At 47.8% G+C, this 21,899-nt stretch overlaps 1 protein-coding gene across 3 annotated transcripts in view; it reads right to left on the reverse strand.

Moving 5' to 3' along the window:
- The window catches only part of Zfhx3 (zinc finger homeobox 3), a 276,123-nt gene that overhangs the window by 150,591 nt on the left and 103,633 nt on the right, over window positions 1-21,899 (reverse strand). For all 3 annotated transcript variants that reach the window (XM_013503944.1, XM_005403533.2, XM_013503945.1), the window contains 2 exons: window positions 6,838-9,602; window positions 1,534-2,030 (listed from right to left, as the gene is read on the reverse strand). In XM_013503944.1, coding sequence (XP_013359398.1) covers window positions 1,534-2,030; window positions 6,838-9,556 — 3,216 coding nt within the window. In that variant the 5' untranslated portion in view covers window positions 9,557-9,602. The remainder of the gene's footprint in view (window positions 1-1,533; window positions 2,031-6,837; window positions 9,603-21,899) is intronic.

Here is a 21,899-nt window from a genome sequence, read left to right on the forward strand (position 1 = left end):
GCAAAGAGGATTTTCTTCTAATGATGGTACAAAGCTAAGCCACTCCAGTAAGATTCTTGCTCGCTTAAAATACAGGAGTTGGCCACCCGATATCCAGTGCACTGCAACTGGAGTGAGCAGTCACTTCCAGAACATTCTGTCCCCGCTACCTCACTCTTGCTTGCTCCTCCTTTCCCTAAAATGTTTTCTCATCCCTGGCACACAGGCCTCCCGCCGCCCTGTGAACAAGCAACTGTAAAATGAATTATAGTTGCCTGGCAGAGACAAACATGGGCGAAGGATCAGAATTCTTCCTTAGGTGGAGTCTCCATCTAAAATCACTATGGACAGGGAGGGGATTTCATTAGCTCGGGATTAGCAGACACTAAACACCGGCCCGCCCGAAGATGGCAGAAAGGGTGTGAAAGGAGAGAGCAACTGATAATAACAGCCAGGGAGATGGAGAGAGAAAATAAGGGAGTGGAAGGTATGTGGAATGAGGCCGCGGAGATTTATGGCGATTTGTACCTGATTGTTCATACTAAAGCCATTATGGGATGATTAGAGAAAAAGGTGAGGCTTTAAGTCCAGTGAAAATCAATAGAAACGTCTGGAGCAATCCTGGCGTGCAAGTGAAAGGACTATTTACAGTATCCGGAGCCCCTCCCCTCCGTCACGGCCTACAAAGTTGAGAGGAGGACTGGGGGAGAGGGGTAGGAAGGAGGGGTGGAAGGGAAAGAAGGGGATAGGGGACAGAGAGAGAGGAGGAGGAGGGGGAAGCCTAGAAACGAGAAAAGATCAGCAGAAGGAAGATAAAGGGGACACAAAGAAAAAGGCACAGGGGAAAAAACAAAAAACAAAGGGCCCCCTTCTGCGACTATTTTTTCCCCATAGCACGGAGCCCCTCGCAGCCTGCCATATAATCTACTCATGTTGTGCATCGTGCGGAGCTTCAGGGACGGGTTGTGTGTCTGGATGAAGCTCTCGCCCTGGTTCATCAGCTCCTCCGATGCCAGCCACATGCCCCCACAAGGAAGGACACTCTGTGAGGTAGGGCTATTGCAGAGGGGGTGCTCTGTTCTCTGCCCCAAGAGGGCGCATACCTAAAAGAGTGCCTGGTATGCAGGAGGTGCTCAGTGTTGGCTGGACGAACCACACCAGGGGCATCCAGGACAGAGAAATACAAGGAGGGAAAAGGAGAACAGGAACCGGAAGGAGACAGAGAACCACAGAAGCTGGTGGTGAGAAAGGAAAAGGCCAACTGTAAAAACAGTCAAAGTGGAAGGGGATGACACCCAGCTGCTATAAACTAACCCTGCCTCCCAAAGTGGGGCACCCCAGAACAAGAACCTCAGCCTCCAGCTGGAGCCACTGCCAAATCTCTATCTCACTAGGCCGTGATATCAACACCCCTTCCAGCTTTGGGCTGCCACACAGCTGCCAGCAGGAAAATAACAGGGAGTAACTGTCTGCTTCCTGGTCCTCCTTCACCTCCCAGGTACCCAATCCACTCCGTGCAGAGACAGCACGCGGCACAAAGGAGCCAGCTCTTACCTTGTACAACTTCAGGCTGGCCTCGTGCCTGGAGTTGACCGTGTGCAGCCGCAGCTTCTCAAGGCTGTTGGTGTAGTAGTCGCAGGCGTTGCATTTGAGGTGCACGGGGTTGCCAATGGCTACACACTTGAGCCTCCACTCGTTGGCCTTGCCACCCTCCTTGATGTGGGCCACCAGCTGGTACTTCTGCACATGCTTGTCTGTCTTGCAGTGCAGCTGGAAGTTCGCCTTGAGCTGGGTGTTGTAGCGGCAGAGCTTGCACTGGTACGAGTCCCCCATCACGGCCTTCCACTCGTCCTCTGCGAGGCTGCGCTCCACATTCATGTGCAGCCCCAGCATGTCCAGGTTGTCCGTCGTGAACTTGTTGCAGACAGCGCACTGGAAGAGCTTCAGGGACGGGTCGTTGGTCTGGATGAAGCTCTCGCCCAGGTTCATCAGCTCCTCCGACACCAGCTGCCCGCCCCCAAGCCGCATGTCTAGGGGGATCTCACCGCCCACTGTGGGGAACGACAGAAGGTGAGAATCAGAGGCCGGGCTCACAGGCCGGGACCCACCCAGCCCTCCACCACCCTTAACTGGGGTCCAAGGAGAACAAGGTCACACTGCAGGTATCAAGGCTCTGCTAGTTGGAAAACAAACAAAGTCCACTTGAGGTGTTTGACTCGTTCTTATGAACATTCTGAGATTTGTGGAAGGCTTTGTGTTTTCCTTCTTCAGGAAAAAAAATCACATAGGAAAAGTGGTGGAACATAGCCTCTTGAATTATTTCAATTCATCCCCTTTTCGGGATTTGAGAAAAGTTAGAAACCAGTACCATTCGCTGGATAAAACAAAAACTAAAACTCTAGACCCCTCCAAAATTGGAAATCAGAGCTGCAATCTATAATACAAAGCCTTTGAGAACCAATGTGGCATGATTTTGGGAAGCAGACTGAGATGGGCAATGAACCAAGAGGGTCAGCTCAGAGTCCCTAAAAAGGGTCTGAGAAAGGGTATCCCACCCTCTCCACCCTTGTCCTTTTCGGCCCATCATCACCCTGCATAAACCAGGAACGGGCTTCCCTGCACTGTGGGAAGTTAACACGGCCAGTTCTTATATCACATGAAAGCCTTGGAAGGCGCGGTCTTCCCTCTATTACCTAGCGCACACAGTCACACAGAAATCTGAGCAGCGGCTTCTATTTTCCGCCTTTCCCCTTAATACATACACCCCCAACCCCTAACTTATATTTAAACTTGACCTTTTACATGGTTTTTTTTTCAGTGATTGATTAGAATCCAAGTTAGTGGCTCATCCAGAAAGAATTTTTTAAAATGATTTTCTTATTTACACTATACAGGCACCCCAAGTGAAAAGACAGACTGCATGTGAAGTCTATGGACAGTCTAGTCACAGAAATGTTCCGCACACGCATTCCAGAAGGCTTAGGAGGCTTCCTGCTTGTCGTCTCTCTTGCCATCTCCCCTGGTGAGAAGAGGCATAACTAGGACATTCTTTTTAGGATGAAAGAAAAAAAGAGAAAGAAGGGAAAAAAAAAAAAACCACCCACACTCCATCCCTTAGTGCGGACGAAGGGCAGGCAACATCCACAAAACACACACGGTGTTCAGTCAAAGTAAAAACTGCCCAGAGGGTAAGAGAAGGAGCAAACATATATTTGTTTATGATGCCAACCACCTGAAGCATCAAATCTTCTCCACTTTTTAAATTTAACCTCAGCGCATCAATATGGCTCTAAAGAGAAATTCAGCTGTCACTTGCTGGGTGCCTGAGTGAAAATTAGAAGTCCTCAGAACAAGCAGAGGAAGTAAGTCCCTGTTCCTATTCCAAGCTCTTAAGATGAAATGCAAATCAGGACAAAGCAGGGAAGGGTGAGATAAGCCAGCTTGACAAGGAAGCCAAAACTCCCATGAAGAACCACACCTCAGAGAAACATCACCAGCGCTCTGGAATCTCCCTGTCCAGGAGACTAGAAGGAACTAATTTAGCCCCCAAGTGCAGGAACCTCAGCGGATGTAAAGGGAGTTAGTAGGGGAGCTCCTTTAAGTACAAACTTAAGTCTCTAGTCTTGAGCTCCACCAGCTAAGTAGGTTTGGAAGCACACACTGGCATGAGTCCACCCAGAAGTGCATCCTGAGAGAGGCATTTAGATTAGATGGCACATTCTAGAACCATAGGGCCTCTGGTGAGCCTCACACAGTACCCTGTGGCTGCCTGGCTACCTGCGAAACACACAGATGTGACCCCACAAGCGAACCCTTCCTCAGTGCTGTGCTAACCTTTAGAGAATAAAGGGATGTTTCAGAGGATGTGCATATGGCCTCCAGCCTAACATCCGGTCTATAAGCAGCCGTGGATCCAACATCATACCAGACCAGGGGGTGCCAACCCTCTCCTTAAGGTCTTCTGGAAAGGAAGAATACCCAAGAGCAGTACCTGTCTGACAGAACTAAAGAGTAAGTTCTATCAAAGGAAGCATAAGAATAATACCTTTACAAAGTGGGAATGTATTTCACAGAAACCATTATTCCCCTCTGAAAAACCCAATATTATCCAAAAACATCTACAGCTACCCTACAAGTGACCCAAAGAAGAAAATCAGCAGAGCTGCAGAGAGAACAAAAAGCTACAGCTCCTTGCATTTGCATAAGTCACTTTCTCCTTCCGAGGTCATCCAATTTTAATTACAAGCCCTATGGACACTTCTTGTCCCAACACCCACTAAGGCTTCCAGCAGAAAGCATCTGAAACGCTCATCATCTCAGCAGATCTCATGGCCTGAGGAAGGTACAGAATGTCTCCAGAGACAAGTGGTGACACTGGAGACTCAAGAGCCCTTCCCAATGGAGCTGGAGAAGGTCCTTATAAGGAAGAGCTCTATTCTCCTTAAGATATAGAGTGTGTCTCTTCTAGAACACAGGGAGGCATTCTTCTGCTTCCTTTGCACCTAACTTAACACTCAGGACAGTGCCTGATATGAGGTGCAAGAGCAAAACACTTTTCCACTTCTCAATTCAAGCTGTAGTTACTGGTTCTAAAGATAATTAAAAAGACCTTCCTTTGACCTAACGTGAACCATTCATTTTCTGCATCACTGTTCCACTCACATTATGTCTAGTTTACTCCTAAGGCCTCTGTCATATCTCTAGACTAGAATACTGCAATTCCTTTTGACTTAAAAACAAACAAAAAATCTTAGAGCAGTGGTGCCCATTTCCCAGTGCACATGGCTCACTCGGGACAATTAAGAGGATGGATCCCTATGCCTCCATGGTTAACCAGTTGGCAAAACATCTTCAGATCATTTGGCAATAAAAGATCAATAGGTTAATGTTTCAAAATGGGAAACAAGATTAAAGTATCATGAATTCAAAGTGAAATATATATCAGGAAAAATAAACTGAATGCTTTGAAATGTAACTCATCAGCAACAATTAGCACTAAAACACAACACAAATGAAGACCTACAAGCTGGTGAGGTTTAGCTTCCTTGCATTGAGGTGATCAATCTGCAGCTCACAGGACATCTACCCTTTTTACTGAACATTATAACAAAACAAGAAGTTATGTTCCTTATATTTTTAACTGCATTATACATGTTCTATGCAGCCCAAGACAAATCATGGCCCAGGAAAGGCAAAAGTTTGCGTTTCCCAGAACCATTCCAGAGTAAAGGTACTTGCTCACAGTTTGTTGCTAGGAACAACTTATCTCCATGTTAGTTATGGGACACTGTTCAACTCAGGCCACTGCCGCTGGTTCTAAGTTAGTAGAGTCACATGATAGAACACAGGCAGGGTCTTCCTTCCAAGGCACACAAGGCTGGGGTCAGGAGAAGCCCAACCATCATGCTGGTTCTCATGAAAACACTACTTTGTAGACTTTCAGGCTAAAAAGCAGCTCTCCTAAAAGAGGTTATGACTCTTTCTACCTACAGAGCTTCAATTTCAGCATCTAAACCCTATATACTCTTGGTCCTATTTTAGATACTATTAAACCAGTTGGTAAGAGTTGGTGTTATGCGTTTGAACAAGTGTCCCCCAAAGGCACATGTGTTAAAGACATGGTCCCTAGCTTGTGACACTGCCGGAAGGTGATGGAACCTTAACAGATGTGGGACCTCGTTGGAAATCTGGCTGTGTGGGGATGTACCCTTGAAAGGGATCCTGGGGTCCTGGTTCTTGCTCTCCCTCCCCTTTTCACTTGCTGGCTACCAGGAGACGAGTAACTTCCCCCACCATGTGCTCCCACCGTGATATATGGTCTCACTGCAGGTGCAAAGCAATGAGAGGCACTGAGCAGGACTAAAACCTTCAAAACTGTGCGCCAAAATAAGCCTTTTCTCTTTATAAACTGATTGTCTCAGGCATTTGTTACAGTAAGAGAAAGCCAGCAGACACCCTTAAAATATAACTCAAGGGCAACAATTAGCACTAAACTGCCACACAAATGAAGACCAGAAAGAGCCAACTCAACCTCTTTAAGGCACAGTTGTGTCTCATGGTAACAAAAGCTTCATTAGCCAAACATCTAACTGCCATTAAAACTTGGCTTTCTTTGATAGACAATTTTACAATTTATTCATTTTTCATCTATCACACCACTCATTACAATGTCCCCAGGGCAATTTAATTCCCAATTAATTCCCAACTACTCTAATAACCAACAACTAATGCAAACTAAGAAAGAAAAAGACCACATCTCTTTCATCAACACCCTCATAAATACACAGAGCACAGTGAGAAGTCTCTCTGGGTGGTTCCCAGCTCAGCATAGAAGCAGCCTTCAGTTATATGAACAAGGTATGCTATGGTTTCAAATTCCTCTTATTGAGATGATTGTCCCTATTTAAATTATTTGAGATAATTGTCCCGATTCCTCTTATTGAGATGACTATCCCAGCTAGTTTCCTGTAAGTTTCAATAAATATTTAATGGAGCCCAAAAGTTGTGAGTGATTATGGTGATTTTTCAAATTGAGAAAGAAAGGAGAGAATGAGAACAGAAAGGACGGTTGAGGTTGACCAGAAGCCAAAAACTAGAGGAAACACTTAAAATTTTAATCCCAGTCCTACATAGCCGGAGTACAATCACGGCTCTGTTGAATACGTAAAATCTTCCATATGTACACACACAATTCAAGAGATTCTTGAGGGAAAACATTCAATTGTAAGATACTCCTTACACAAATCAACTCAAGCAGAGAAAAACCAAGTGGATCAACAGGACTACTCTCAGCCTAGTGTCCATGTTCCCCAGTGACACTCCTTTCACGAGAGCAAACAAACACGCGGAAAGCCTCACCTAGAGCAGGTGTCATGGCGGCCATGGGCCCGGCGGGATCCAGCTGGAATCCACTCATCATGAACTGGGCATCCGAGGCAGCACTGTCCATCTTCAGGTTGGGCAGGTTCATGTTCTGGGCCAGGTAGTATTGGTAGAGCTCAGCCTCAGCGGGTGAGGGCAGGCTGCCGAGACCCAGGTGGCGGTTGTGTTGGATTTGGGTCATGTTCTGCTGTAGCAGCATCATGTTATGCATGTGCTTCTCACTGGTCATGTGGATGCGGAGGTTCCTAGCTACGTTGGTCTCATAATCGCACACCTCACACCGCCATGTGGGTTTGGTTTTTGGTTTGGTGGGCGAGGGGGCCCCGCAGGAACTACTGATGTTGGCTGCTGCGGCCGCCGCTGCCGCTGCTGCCGCCGCCGCCCCAGCAGTGTGGCTGAAGACCTGCTCCCCCCCTCCATTCTGCAGGTTCTGCATGTTGTTGAGATGCTTGTCGGACTGCATATGAATACTGAGGTTGCCTTTGGTAGTTGTGGAGTAGTTACACACCTCGCAGCGGAAAGGCTTGTAACCACAAGTGTAGCTCTCACCTCGTGCCAACCGGGGGTGGGGCTGCCCGCTTTTGCAGTAGACGCAGGAGCCCCCCGGCTCCGGGTGCTTCTCCTTCATGTGTGCCTCCAGCGTCTGCTGGTACTTATAGTGCCAGTTGCACTTGGGGCACTTGAGTGTCTTACACGAGTTACGAGAATGCATCATGGTCATGTGGCCGCCCAGGGAGCGGGAGGAGCCCAGGACCGTGTCACATTTGGGGCACTCTACGCCACTCCCCGAGGGGCACTCCCCAACCCCAAGCTCGCAGAGGGAGCCAGCGTGCTGGTGATGTGGGACAAAGCCCCCATCATCGCCCTCTGTGCTTTCATTTGGTTCTGGTGCTGTGGCATTGTCTTTATTGGCACTTTCATCAGTGAAGTCCAGCCTCCTGCTGCCCTCTGCCACATTGGCCCTGACGCCCTCACTGTTAAAGCTTAAACGATTCCTCCTGTTCGCACCATCAAAGACAACAAAGGAAGAAGCGGAATTAGAACTAGTAGAAGCTGTGCCCCTCGACAAGGTCTGGAGCACATTAGGCATTAAGGGGGAGTTAGAAATGCTTTGGTTTGAGAGAGCAAGGTCCTTTTTGCTGCTACCACCTGCTGCTGCCCCAGACTCCTCAGCGGGCCTGTCCTCCAGCTCGTCGTCCAACTCACTTGGAAAGAGTCCTTTGCAACCCTCGTCTTCCTCCTCCTCCTCTTCCTCTTCCTCCTCTTCCTCTTCCTCCTCCGCCTCTTCTTCCTCTTCTTCCTCCTCCGCCTCCTCCTCCTCGGCTGGCTCTGCTTTCTCGGAGAAGCAATCCGGATCGCCCATTTCTTGCTTCTCTCCTTCAGCTGCCCCAGAGTCCTTGCCCTCTGAGGATTTGGTAGGACTGGAAGCCAGAGGCCCCAGGGGGACTGAGGTAATGGGGGTCTTCAGGACCGAGCTGGTGAGCCCGCCAAGGTTCAAGAGGGTGCTGGGGGCCAAGAGACCAGCCTGGGGCTGCTCAGGGCCAGCGGCAGGGCCAGCTGGGAGAGCCTCCTCCCCTTCCATTCGAATGCCACTAAATTTACCATAAAAACTGTGTCCGGGGCCTATGAGGTTAGCTGTGGAAACTAAAGGGTGTTGAAAGTTTTTGTTTTTTGGTTCCAGAAAACTTACAAGGGGTTCTTTGTCTTTGCCAATCCCTTGGATGATAGCGGAGATGTTCTTATTGCTAAGAATTTTCCGCTCGTCTTCACTCAGGGTCATTCGATGGTCGTGTACCGCGTGGGTCACAAACGAACGGACGTACCCGAAGGAGAGTTTGCACAAGAAACACATCAGGATGGGCTTCCTCTTGCCGTAGAGCACAAAGCCATCGAATTTGGACAGGTCCACATTGTTGGGAACATCTTTGGATACACAGGAGCTTTTGGCAGAACCGTCGCTGTTCAGGTAATCCTTGTTGCTTTTGTGTCGCACGTCAAAAACGCGGAAGCTGTGCAGGACGGGGCTGAGCCCCGCCAGGGCTGAGGTATTCGGGAACGCCTGGTCTGAGCCCTCAAACCATTTCCCGAAGGATGAGGCTATGTGGAAAGTGTTGATGATCTGCGGGTAGACGGGTGCAGCACACGAAGGGTCCCCCTGCTTGCCCCCCGCCCCGGGGAGCGAGTTCAGGAAGAGCGAGGGGAGGGGCCCGCTGCCGCTGCCACACGCGCCCCCGCCCTGGGTCAGCTGGCTCAGGCTCTCCACGATGTACGCGGAGCCGTCGGGCTGGTAGACGATCTCGCCAGCCAGGTTCTCCACGTCGCTCTCCTCCTCGCCCTCCTCACTGGTGTCGCTGGCGCTCTCCTCTCGCGGGGCCGGCGGGGGGCGCGCGCCGGGGCAGTGGTGCTCCATGTAGGTCTGCAGGCTGGCGAAGGAGGCCGAGCACTCGTTGCAGCTGACCTCCTTGCTGGCGGGCTCGGCGGGGGGCCCGGCCGAGGGCGCGCTGCTCTCCGCCAGGCGCTCATTGAAGGGGGCCCTCAGGCCGTCCAGGGGCCCGTGGCTCTCGCCAGTGGGCTGCTCCATGCTACTGGGTTTGTCGGGGAGGTGGGTGCTGTTGAGTTCAGTCCATTGCCGGTGCTGAGGGATACCGCACCCATTGTCCTTCCCCGAGACGACGGGCGAGTCACAGCCTTCCATGGTAAGGCCTGCGTGGAGCTTTCATTGCACCCAGTACGGATCGGACCTGAAGGGCGGAGGCAAGGGGGGAGGAGGGAGAGAGGGGAAAGAGAGAGAGAAAGGAAAGAGGTTAGGAGGGCCGAGGCTAAGGTCCCGCGCAAGGAGCGCTCTAAGAGGCTTCTGTCCACACCCACAACACAGAGCCCACAGGGCAGAGGGCCGGCCTGGGGACATGGCCCGAGCCGGCCAGCACAGAGGGTGGCAGTGCCCGTGGGCATGACGGCCGGGTCCGAACACAAGCCGGGGGCATGGAGGAAGGCAATCGGGAGCGTGCCTCTCCGCCTTCATGCTACCGGCACCCTGCCTTGAAGACCAGTTTGAATTTGCATTCTGCGCCAGCACAGCCTGGCGCTGCTCCAGTGAGCCACTGGGAGCAGGGCTGTTCTTCCTCAGCCCTCCAGGAGGTCACAGCATGGAGGCCCCGGGGCACAGTCCACCCTGCCTCATGCTGTCGATGGGACAGAGCACCACGGGGAAGGGACAGGAGGAAGACAGCGAGCACCCGCAGGAAAAGGATGTAAGACTGGAGTCGTGCACTGATTTGACAAATCACTGTTATTGCTCTGACTGGCCTCGTGTCTAGCTGGAGAAGTTCAAAGGTCACAGAGGCCTGTGAGGCTCAGGGGACAAGAGCACAGGCCTGGACACCCCTTCACAATCCCCAACAGGGCCAATGCCAGCAACCCGCCTCTCCAGGTCTCAGAAGCATCAATTACATTTGACAAGCAGTAAAATTGAGGAGTTAAACCCCAAAATAAGCCTAACACCACCCTGATCACCAAACAAAAGAGAACACAGGTCCCCAAATTCCCTTGTCCTGTGCCCCAACCTGGGACTTGACTGACTGCAGACTAAAATTATGCAGGTGCAAAGCGTGAGCTTCATATTTCTAGTAAGAACAGACCAGATTCCCAATCTGCCAACTCCCCCTCCGGCAGCTCTGCCTCACCCCGTCTGGAGGGAGCCCGTTCACCACGTGCTTGGTGGGTTTTGCTATCAAGGATCTTAGCGCAAGCCGAGACGGCAGCTGGGCTCAGGGAGCCCCGGTTCCACACCTGCCTCTTAGTTATTAGTCACTACCCAAGCAGCTGTCCTGTAGCCCTGGGGCTTTTCCGTTTCCGACTCCAAAGTGCCACTGAGCTGAACTTGCCCTCTGAGACCTTGTGTCCCTGAGGAAGCCAGCCTCAGATCACCAGCCACCTGGCTCCTGTGGCAATATCATCACAGGGGCCTTTCTTCCATCTCAGCGCTGCTCCTACAGGCAACTCAGCACCTCCGCAGCCCTGATTTCTCCTCCGCAGATCCTTGGCCATCCTTCCCAGGCTCCTCCTTCCTGGAGAACACTTGGCGACGCCTCCACCCTCTCCTCATTCATACACAGCACGTGAAGGTTTTGGCTGTGCTTGGTCTCTCCCCACCCCCTACACCCCTCATCTTCTCGTTCTTTTTTCGTTTCTCCATTCTTGACTACACAGTGAGCCAACAGCTCCCCCTCGGGAAAAGATAGGGAAGGCAGGTTTACCAGAAGTCTCAGGAGAAATAACTTTTTGGAAGAATGTACCATGATTTGTTTAAAACGCACATACACACACAATCAGCTTTCAATTTGTAATCTCGGACTCCGTGACAACAAAGGTCTGTGTACGTTAGGAAAGATGCGTTCCTTTGAAACAGACATGACGATGCCAGCCCAAACCCAACAGCAAATGCAATGGGACTTCTTGCAAGGCTTAGCTGGGATACAGGTGAGAATCCAGGGTGGCTCTTCTAAAGGATGCTTCTGATTGGCCAGATGACATCTGATTGACAGCTCAGGCCACAAAGGTTGGCAGGCCTGAAGGGGCGGGAGGGTTAACAGCCCGATTGTAAAATCAATGTCATAAATGCTTGGTAAGTTACAGGAACATGCAGGAAGGGGAGGCCACGATTGATAAAGGAGAACAGCTTTGATGCCGCACCAGGGACTTGTTTATCGACAGCAAAGCCAATCTCCTCTCCAGCCTGGGCTGGGCCAGAGAAACCTGCAAGCGTTTACCAATTAATTGGTGGGCTTTTCTTGCTCTGCTCTCTCCTTCCTCCTCCTCTTCCACAAACTATCCAGCTAAATAGCTGGGCCTCTTTAAAACTCCCTAACTTTCTAGGCCAAAGCAGGTGTCAAGAAATGACACTGTGACTACCTGTGGGAGACAGATGACTCTGTGGTGGTCACGCTAGGGGCCACTCATTCACAGCAGGTAATCACCTGTTAAGACACAGGTGAAAAAGAACCCCTTTTCTGGATCCACGCTGCCTGCTCTGGGCCTCCTTTCCAGGAATGCTGGCCACGAAGACAGCAGAACCTTTGACAACTTTGCTAATAAGCAAAGTGTGGTTCGTGGACAGACAGCCTCATCCTCACCACCGAGCTTGTGAGAAATGCAGATTCCCAGCAACTCCATGGCTCCATCACAATCTGCCTTTTCACAGCATCCCCAGGTAACCGGAATTACAGCTGGAGACACTCTCTGCTTCACATCTTTACCAAGTGGCCAGCGTGTCTGTGCTTGGCACCTGTATCACTAGGTAACGAGGGAAAGATGGCTTCATGCCTACCCCCACCGGCCCCTGGGAGGTGCGGGGATAATGATGGACAAGGGGGACTGGAGCAGTGACATGAAGAAATCTCTTCATCCTGCCTCATCCTGCAGCTCAAGGACCTCAGGCACCCACCATTCTCCCACCCAGCCGGCCGTCGCGCTCACTCTGTTTATCAGCCAGTCAATAAGAAAAAGGTAGTTCTTACTTAAGGAGGCAGAAGTCAACTCGGCAGGTCGATCAGCACTCTGTCTGTAAACATGGTTTCCCGTAAAATCAATGATCTTCAGTTACAGAGGGCAGCCTGGGAACCGAGTGGGTCCCCGCACTTTCACAGGCAGCCCCTCCGCACAGCCAGCATTCACACACCCCTTCCAGCCCCCGGCTCCATGCCTGGACCCTGCCCCTCACACACCCTCGACCCCTCCTGCAGCAGCTTGCGTATCCTTCTGCTGCTTACACCCACAAACTCCCTTCAGTGTCCTGGTGTGCAAATCACAACCCCCACTACTGTTCTTGAACATGGTATTATTTTTATTTAAGAATTCAGCTACATTTTAATAGAGTACATCTCTCCAATGACAAAGTTCAAGTGAAGACAAAAAAGTGATCTCACTGGCATTCATTCTCGTGCGTGCTCTCCTCCTCAGAGTTGAAATCTGCCATCGGACAAGCAATCTTGTGCAGAAAAATTCTATCACCTTCATCAAGAAACCCCCTACCTGTGTTCATCTTCCAAGTGGAAGTCTCATCCCTTATAGCCCACTGAATCTTTACAACTATCAGCCTCTGCTTTTCAAATCTTGCTCAGAAGGATGAAAGTCCACCATGTTATTTGGGCAGTGTGACACACACCTGTAATCCCAATGCTTGGGAGCCTGAGTCAGGAGGATCTTGAGTTTAAGACCTGCCCAGGCTACAAAGAGAAACCCTCTCTCAAAAAACAAAACAGAACAAAACAAAAAACTCCCCTCGATTGCTCTTAGGGTCTGCATCAGGCAAGATATCTGTCTCCCTCTGTAAACTAAAGAGATGTGCTACAAATTTCGATGGGATTCCTTGAAGAAGACGGGGCTAGGTAAAATCCAACAGTTCTGGGAAGGACAGGGAGGGGTGCAGTTATGAGGAAGGGGAGGAGGCTCCCGCTGTTGCTCCAGCTCCCAGAGAATTAAACATGAACAGTCGCACTGTGTAATTTTAAATTGTTAATTAGCACAGGGTTAATTAGGCGGTCCTTTCACAAGGGGCTGTTTGGCAGGAAACCAAGAAGGGAAACAAAGGGGAAGGAAAGAAAAACAAAGAGAGAATAGAGACAGCGAGAGAAACTGTTGCCTCCATGAATAACCCAGAGGGCAGGCGTCGCTGGGACGTCAGTGGGCAGGCAGAGAGGCCCGCTTCTCGGGGTGCTCCCCTCCACCCCAGGGAGAAGCAACAACTGCCTCTTTCCTGCAGCACTCAGGCAGCGTACAGGCCCTCTGACTCAGCAGTTTCTCCATCCCAGGAGTCTAGCCTAAGGAAACAGCACAGCAGGTGCATGAGAGATGTAAGGTCATTCATCACGAAGTTCATACCAGGAAAAGAAAGTTAGAAATAAGCGGGCAAACACCAGACTCTAAACAACTCATAGTACACGCAAGTCTATGTGTCATCAAAATGATTTCTTTAAGGAAATGATTTACAGGCATGGGAAAATGATCAGATTTTAAATGAACAAAGCTCCTACAGGTACACATATAAAGTGTAAGACTCTTACATTAAAAATTTGTATGATGGTACTTTCTAGGGGATAGGCTATAGTGGACATTTTGTTCTCTCCCAAGGTTTTTGAAGTTAAAGGCTTCAACTTCCAGAAGCCATCACTTAATGAACTAGGCACTGTGGTGTGGCCGATGGGTACAACATCACTTTGACCCTCATAACCACTCTAGAAAATGGGTGCTGTTTTCACCCCCATTTTAAAGATGGGAAAACTGAGGTTTCAACATTCTAAATGACAAAGCCAGGCAGTGTGACTCTGGACACTGTGCTCTTAGCCATTCCTTAAAGGCTTTTCTTTAATGTCTATTTCTCAAAGAAAACAACAGAATATCCAGCGTTTGCATTTGATCCCCCATCCTGCCCGTGCTAGGGATTAAACCATTAAGCTACTAGCCTCTGTAGTCCATCTTTCTGTACCCAGACTCTGTCCTCAGATCAAGGGCTACCACACTGTTCATGAAAAAGAATCCTACCCATCCTCCTCAAATGCCCTTTCCTTGCTTGCGAGCCACGCAGGGGAAGAGCTCAAAGTGGCCTTCTTCACTTAAATGTCTTCAGCTAGGCAGAAGAAGACAAAGTGGAAAGGGGAAGCTGTAGCAAAAAACTGCAAAATGGGTCTCATATCCTGATTTTAAAAAAAAAAAAAAAGGAAGAAGAAAGGCACATTCTAGAAACTAAAGATCAGGAAACGTATTCACTCACTCATTCAATACAGTATGTATTGTAAACCTAGTATGTGTCAGCTGCCAGCAACTACAATGATAACTGGGTTGCACCTTACAGCCTGTGGGGGAGGCACCACAGGCAAACAAGTACGATGACCTTAAGGGGTAAAGCTACGCGGAAGTAACACCAAGTCAAAGGCAGAAACAGTGATACGCGCATACACATCCAGGGAATACACCTAGACTATACACTGCAGGTATTTTCTAGGTCTAGCACAGATGCAGCTATTGCTGGGAAAATATTTTAGTGGAGGGGAGTGATCCTGAGGGCTTAGCTGTAGATCCAGGAAGAAAACTCACATAAAATAAGCAGAAAGACAACTTCCCTTCAGCTCAATAATCTGAAAAACGTAGTAAAGACTTTTTTTTTTTTAAAAGAAAATAAGGTGTGCCAAAATGCATCATCTCTTTATATTCAGAATAGGAAAAGATTTTTTTCAAATAAAGAAATCTGGCCAGTTTTAGAGCTGGGTGATGCCACTGCTTTTAGGATCAAGTGAAGAGGTGAGAGTCTAAGGATGTGCCACCGGGCCGACTTGTCTCGTTCTGTTCACTGACACCAAGAGCCTGAAGAGTGAGAATAAGCATCACGGTGCACAGTTCGTAAAATCAACAGGAACAACTAATCCAGTCAACGGTGGGATCAAGACTGGGGTGGGAGGACCCTCAGCCAGTGGAAACAAAAGGCCCAAACAAGACAAAATTTTAGAAAGAAAGATGAAGTTCTGCGTTTAAGTGTAGGCAATCGGCTAAATCAACAAAGTCTGGAAGCTCTGAATTAACAGCAGTGCATGCCGAAACACAAATGACCTTGGGATTTTACTTGACTATAAATTCAGTGGAGGCCCCAAGAGGCGGCAGCAACAGGAGTGCTCAGTACCTGTTAGAACTCAGCAGGTCTGCAGCGCTGTCATTTCCTCTGGCTGCATGGAGAGCACTCTGGGCCCCTCTGGGGACTCATGGAGGAAGGGCACCGGCAAACTGGAGGAGGGTCAGAGGGGCTGACCATGCACAGCCCAAGGGCACGGAGAACAGAAGCTCCCTTGTACAGCAAGACAGTGCTCCTCTCCTGTACGAAACCCTGTCTGCCACATGGGAGGAGGATTCATGTGTCTACCTTGCTTCAGGGTGAAACTAGGAGGAATGAGGGGAATCTGTAAGGAATTAAAGTTTGGTTCAATATAAATGAAAATCTTTCTCAAGATTATCAAAGTTTCCAAACAGAATGTTTCCACGGTGAAATACTCTGCTGTGTGGATTTGAGATGGAGAAGGGAATTTTACTGTGGTCAGGAGGTTCTACCAGGCAGCCTCTGAAGAGTGGAGATTCTTTCATTCCTGAGTAATCAATCTGGTTACTCTGCCCACTTGAGCCATCTCTGTCTTTCGTACACGACCATGGACTGCACTGGGGGGGCCACCACCCCGCTGGGGTTGGTCTCTGTTGATCTGCCTGTCTAGGCTGTGAGCAACGTGAGAACAGGTTCCATGTGTCATGCATCCCTGCACCTCTGCATCCAAGATGTAACAGGTGCTTAGTAAGACAAAGGGGGAAACTAAGGTCATGAGAGAGACAACAGCTAGCACTTCAGGAAGAAAAAAAGATAACCTTGAACCTCGTTCCTTCCATAGTTGCAGAAAGGCCCAGTGTAACCACCTGTAGTCAGTGGAACCAGAGGTCCTTGAAGGAATGGTCAGTTCCTGGGGTGGAATAGAATGAGTGCAAGATGAGCTTGGAGCTTTGTGTGCTCAAAGAATGAAGCCTGCCCGAGAACACAGGATGAGGCTGGTGGGGCTGCACTGGCCACTCTGGCCACAATTCAAGCAACAAAAATGATAGTGAAGGACTGTAAACCAATACATAAAGTAATCCATAATACCATACCTCTATAAGGAAAAAACTAAGGGCTGGGGACATAGCTTAGTAGTAGAGCTCTTGCCTAGCACATGAAAAGCCCTGAGTTCAATCCCCAGTATAAGACAGAAAGGAAAGAAGGGAGGAAGGGAGGGAAAACTGAAGGAAGAAGGGGGAGAGAGGAAAGAAAAGAAAGCAAAGAGAAAGGAAATGAGGGGCTGGGGATTTAGCTCAGCGGCAAAGCGCCTGCCTGGCAAGCGCAAGGTCGTGAGTTCGGTTCCCAGTACCGGAGAAAAACCAAAAAAAAAAAAAGAAAGAAAGAAAGGAAATGAATGGGATGCAAGAAGGGAGGAAGGAAAGAAAGAAGAGAGAAAGGAAAGGAAGGGAAAGATGCGTGAGGAGAAGTTTTTCCTTAAGGTGGAAACTCAATGAATAAATGTAGAATAAATTATTGAGTTAGAAAATCACTCTGATAACCATCATCACAATAATAATTCATTTAGGTAAGAACCAATGGATAATGAAATTAATACAGAAAGTTTTTACAGTCTCAATCTCCCCACTTACACTTACTAATTATAGAAGGGAAAACAACTTTTCAGTAGAGAATCTTGGCAAAAGCCACCTTAATAAGTGATCAAAGTTCACGTGACCAGCAATAAGACAAAGAAACATCATGTGCCTCCTGATAGGATATGCTGAGAACACAACATCCCTTGCTTGGCATTCCTGGAAGAAACAAGGCAAAGCCTGATCTAATCAAGAAAGAACATCAGACAAATCCAAACTGAACAAAGTCTACAAAATGTCCTATGCTTTTCAGAAATGTCAGCATCATGAAACAGGACAGACTGGAAAACTGTTTAAAAAAGACTAGGGAGATGTGATGTACAATCCCAACATGTAATCTGGGAGTTCCTTTTCCTATAAAGGACATAACTGGGACAACTGGCAAAATCTGAGTAAGATCTATAGATGGACTAAAACCAATGTATGAATGTTAATTTCCTAATTTTGGTCAGCATGTTGTCATTACGTAATAGAACGTTTTTGAGGTGTTTGTTTGTTTGAGACAGGGTCTCACTATGTAGTTCAGGCTAAGACATCATTTTTTGTGGGGAGGGGTACTGGGAATTGAACTAACTCAGGACCTTGCCCTTGACAAGAAGGCACTGTGCTGCTTAGCTATATCCAGATCCCTTTCAGGCTGGCCTTGAACTACGATGTAGTTCAGCCTGGCCTTGAACTAGTAGAGAGCCTCCTGCCTCAGCCTCCTAAGTGCTAGGATTATAGGCGTGCGCCACCATGCCTGGCAGCATCTTTGTTTTTTAAGACACTCCAGAGTATTTAGAGGAGAAAGGTCATGATGCCTTACTTTTCAAATGGGTTAGGGGAAAATGTGAGTATGTATAGGTATGTGAGTATGTATGTATATGTAAATACAAAAACCACATATATAGAGAAATGAATATGAGATAATGTTAACATAAGAGGGTCTGAAGGGGAGAATTCTTTTCTATTTTTACAACTTTCCTGTAAACCTGAAATAGTGTCAAAAGAAAAAGAAACTGTTCAGAATAAAACCCCACGTAGTGAGCCTCCAAAAATACTTATGAACAGTCACCTGCCCTGTTACACACGCCCTTATCTTTATGGGAAATTTATTCCTGGCAAAGCTTCACTGAAAGGCGGAGGCTGTGGAGCTGGAAAGGGAGGTGTGGACAGACAAGAAAACCAGTCTTCCCTTCCTGCAGCTGAGAGGCTTCTAGGTAAAGCTCACTGGTTAGAGAGGTAAAATAAATGGCCATTCTCACTTGGGCGGAATTTCAAGTAATACACACTGAGCCATTTACTCAAAACACCCATGGTCCCAGCTTCAGACTCATTTCTGTAACTTAGAAGAGTTCTAAATAAAAGGAAGAGGGAAGCCACCAAAGGAGCATCCCAGAGGCCTGCCTACAGCAAGTGACCATTCCCAAGTCCAGACTGAAACACAGTAGAAAGGAAAACATACAGCAACAAATAAACTATACCCTCAGTAATCCCCCACAAAAAACCCACCACACAAAAAAATAAAAACAAAGGCAACCCAGACTCTAAGATAAGTAGAAACCTCATTCAAGGGGCAACAAAATAATACCCACGTCTGTTTAGCCTGGAATCCACAGAAGAACCCTATCCAATTCCACTCCATGCTTTATACAATAACAGTGTTTGTGTATAGCTGCTGCATATAAGTCAATAAGAGTTAAGCCATAACTAGGTAAGATTCCATCTGCTTGGTTGTGATTTCCCAGCACCCTGAAGAATGATTCTGTAACTGTGGCCAGGTCAGGGAACACACGTGCTTGCATAGTCCCTCCTGCTGCAGGAGGTCCACTGCCCGGAAGGCCCAGAGAACTATCCAGGTCCTGGGCTTCATGTTTGCTAATAAGTGCATCGTGCTATTTCCAGTGTGAACATAAATCAGCCTGGAAGTGAAAACTGCTTGCTTGGTCCATTCTGCAGGGAACCCACAAACACTGCGATATGCTAGCTACAGCTGGGCCTTGCCGGTGAGAGTAGGCAGGGCCCGATGTAGAACTCAGCCTGTGTGTGTTGCAAGAGAGAAGCTGGTATTTCAAGGAATTAAAAAAATTCAAACTACATATGTAGATTAAAAAAAAAAAAAAGACAAAATCAGCTATTACTTATTCTCTGCCTGGTTCTAAATACAGATTTGGGGCAATTTAGTCAACTCCCCAGAATTTGGTCCCTAGCACTTAGGTCTTTACTTAGATATCTAGCCTAAGTCTCATGGAGGCATCTAAGTCACGATACCTTTGCCTGCCATCCACCTGAATGGTGCTCCTGGCCGGGGTTTACCAAAAGGCACTAACCCCATTCCAGATGCAAAGCAGCCCCTCTTGTCACTAAACACAGTAGCTTCAAATCCCTATCATATCCTCCTAGAGAGGTATGCAGCCCAACCTGTTCCTTCTAGGGGCTGCCCTTTTAACTTATTGTGCAATTTCTTTCCCTATGACTTTAAATATTCTTAAGTTAAAACCAATGGTTACATAGACACCACATCCTACAGACATGGTATAATTTTACCAAATGCCATTACTAGACACCCTGGAGCACCTCTATCCTCATCACTTATCTCCTACCCTGGTCCTATCACCTATCCCCTACCCTAACCCTAGCCCTAGCCCTTCACCTATATCCCATGGGGTATTCCTGGGATACACAGCTCCCTATATTAACTGCCTTCAAATGGTTTTAAAGATGCTTTAAAACACTTTAGAAAATGCTTCGTTGCTAGCACCTAAAACTTTTCTATCTCTTCCTAATTTCCTCACAAGTCCCTCTCAAAAGATTTCACTTCTGATCTCTCCTTTCTTGCAGTTGGGCAAAAGCTAGGAACCAGTGTAAAAACACACCATCTGGCCCATTATGGTTCAATCTGGCATCTCATGATGTTGCATTTATTTAAAATAACTTCTCCTGATTAAATATGAGTTTATTATAAAAAAAAATTAGATATGTACAAGGAAGCTCAAAAGCTAAAGCAAAAATCACTTGAAATTCTACCAGCCAGAGAGCTACAGAATCACTAACAGAAGATAGCTTCTCAGAGTTTTTTTCCTCTCCACATCTAAAGTTACTAATTTCCTTTGCCTCAGAATAACCTGTTCCTTCTAGGGGCTGCCCTTTTAACTTATTGTGCAATTTCTTTCCCTATGACTTTAAATATTCTTAAGTTAGAACCAATGGTTACATAGACACCACATCCTATGGACTGGTATAATTTTACCAAATGCCATTACTAGACTTTTTAGAACTTCCCAACATTTTGCTATTAATTCTACAGCACATGCCCACGAATTTCTGTATTCAGAACAACAAACAACAAAACAATAAAAACTAAAAGTAACAGCTCTTTAACTGTCCACTAAGTAGGACTAGATCGAGCTAGCGCTAAGCACTGTTTTTTTTTAAATACATCCTCTCATTTGATCCTTGCAACAGCCTACGCTGCAGATGAAGACACAGGCTTAGAGGGTTAAGTACAAACTGTACACTGGGTTAGTCAGCCTCTGAAGCCAAGTAAGCCTCCCTCACTCCTCTGAACCCTAGCTCTTACACAATGCGTTTCGTCTCTGTTTCCTCAGGATATGTTTCTGGGAGCAGAACTGCTGGCTCAAAAGTGAAGAACATTTACGACCTTGGCATGTGCCAACTTGTCCTCCAAGAAAGCCCAACTCCCATCTGCAGCAGTACATAAGCATCAATTTTCCTGTACCTTCATCAACAGTGGATATTTGTTATGGCTTTTTTTTAAAATATATCCATTTGGCACATAGGAATGGCATCTCCTTTTAACTTACGTCGTCTGCTAGTAAGACAGAATCCCTCTGCAGCTGTGAACTGCCTGGGATTTCTATGGCAGGAGGGTACTGTCCTTTCCTGCGTGACAAATCAGAGAACTGTGTGGGATTTTACTGGTAGTCCCTCCCACCTGGCTCCCTGCTACGACCACTCCCGTGAGCTCTTGGACCACAGTCCCACCTACTCATGTTGCGGCTCCATTCATCCTTCCCCCTTTCCTCACTTTTTCTGATCTCTGGAAAGTTCCTCCTCTCTGGTGTGAGGATAGGGAACTACACGGTGCATCGATAGTTTTTGTGCTTCTCTTGGGCAGTGAAACCAACTGTGGAGTTTAATGAAAATACACACAGATGTCAGGCACTCTGGAGGCACGGGCTGGACATCTACTTCAGGTGGGCTAGAAGACCCTACTCCAAGATGCAGTCTTCTCCCCAAGAACCCCCATGTCCTCCTAGTCTTGATTAATGGCTTCTCCTCTCCTGTGTTCATCTTCAATCTCCCCTGCACTCAGAACTGCTGACCAGGGCTGGAAACGTAGCTCAGTGGTAGAGCATTTGCCTAGAATGCATGAGGTCCTGTCTTCACCAGCACCAGGCTCACACACAAAAGGAACTGCTGACCGTCGACCACTGCCCCTTGAAATCTCCATTTCTTTGACATACTTTAAAGGCTCTCCTCCTACTTCTCTGATCTCCACACTGCCTGCCCCCTTCCCACTCCTACAGCTTTCCAGGATATACTTTCCCACTTACTGTACTTGATAAAATTCACTATCATTGCAGCCCACAGAAATCCCTCCTCTTCGTTCGCCTATAGTATTTAAATATCATCATACTTTCCCCTCCCTGGCAGTCTGCTCTTATCTCTGTGCATCAACTACCTTAACTACTTCTGTGGTTTCAATTACTGAAATTATGAGTTGACTCCTAAAACAAAAATTTCCATTCCGGATTTATCACTTGAAGATGCGTCTCCCTACTTTCAGCAGACCACAAGATGTCTGTAAGTGGCTAGCCTTC

This window comes from Chinchilla lanigera, unplaced genomic scaffold, assembly GCF_000276665.1.
Source record: "Chinchilla lanigera isolate Chin_1 unplaced genomic scaffold, ChiLan1.0 scaffold00083, whole genome shotgun sequence".
Classification (NCBI taxonomy): Eukaryota; Metazoa; Chordata; class Mammalia; order Rodentia; family Chinchillidae; genus Chinchilla; species Chinchilla lanigera.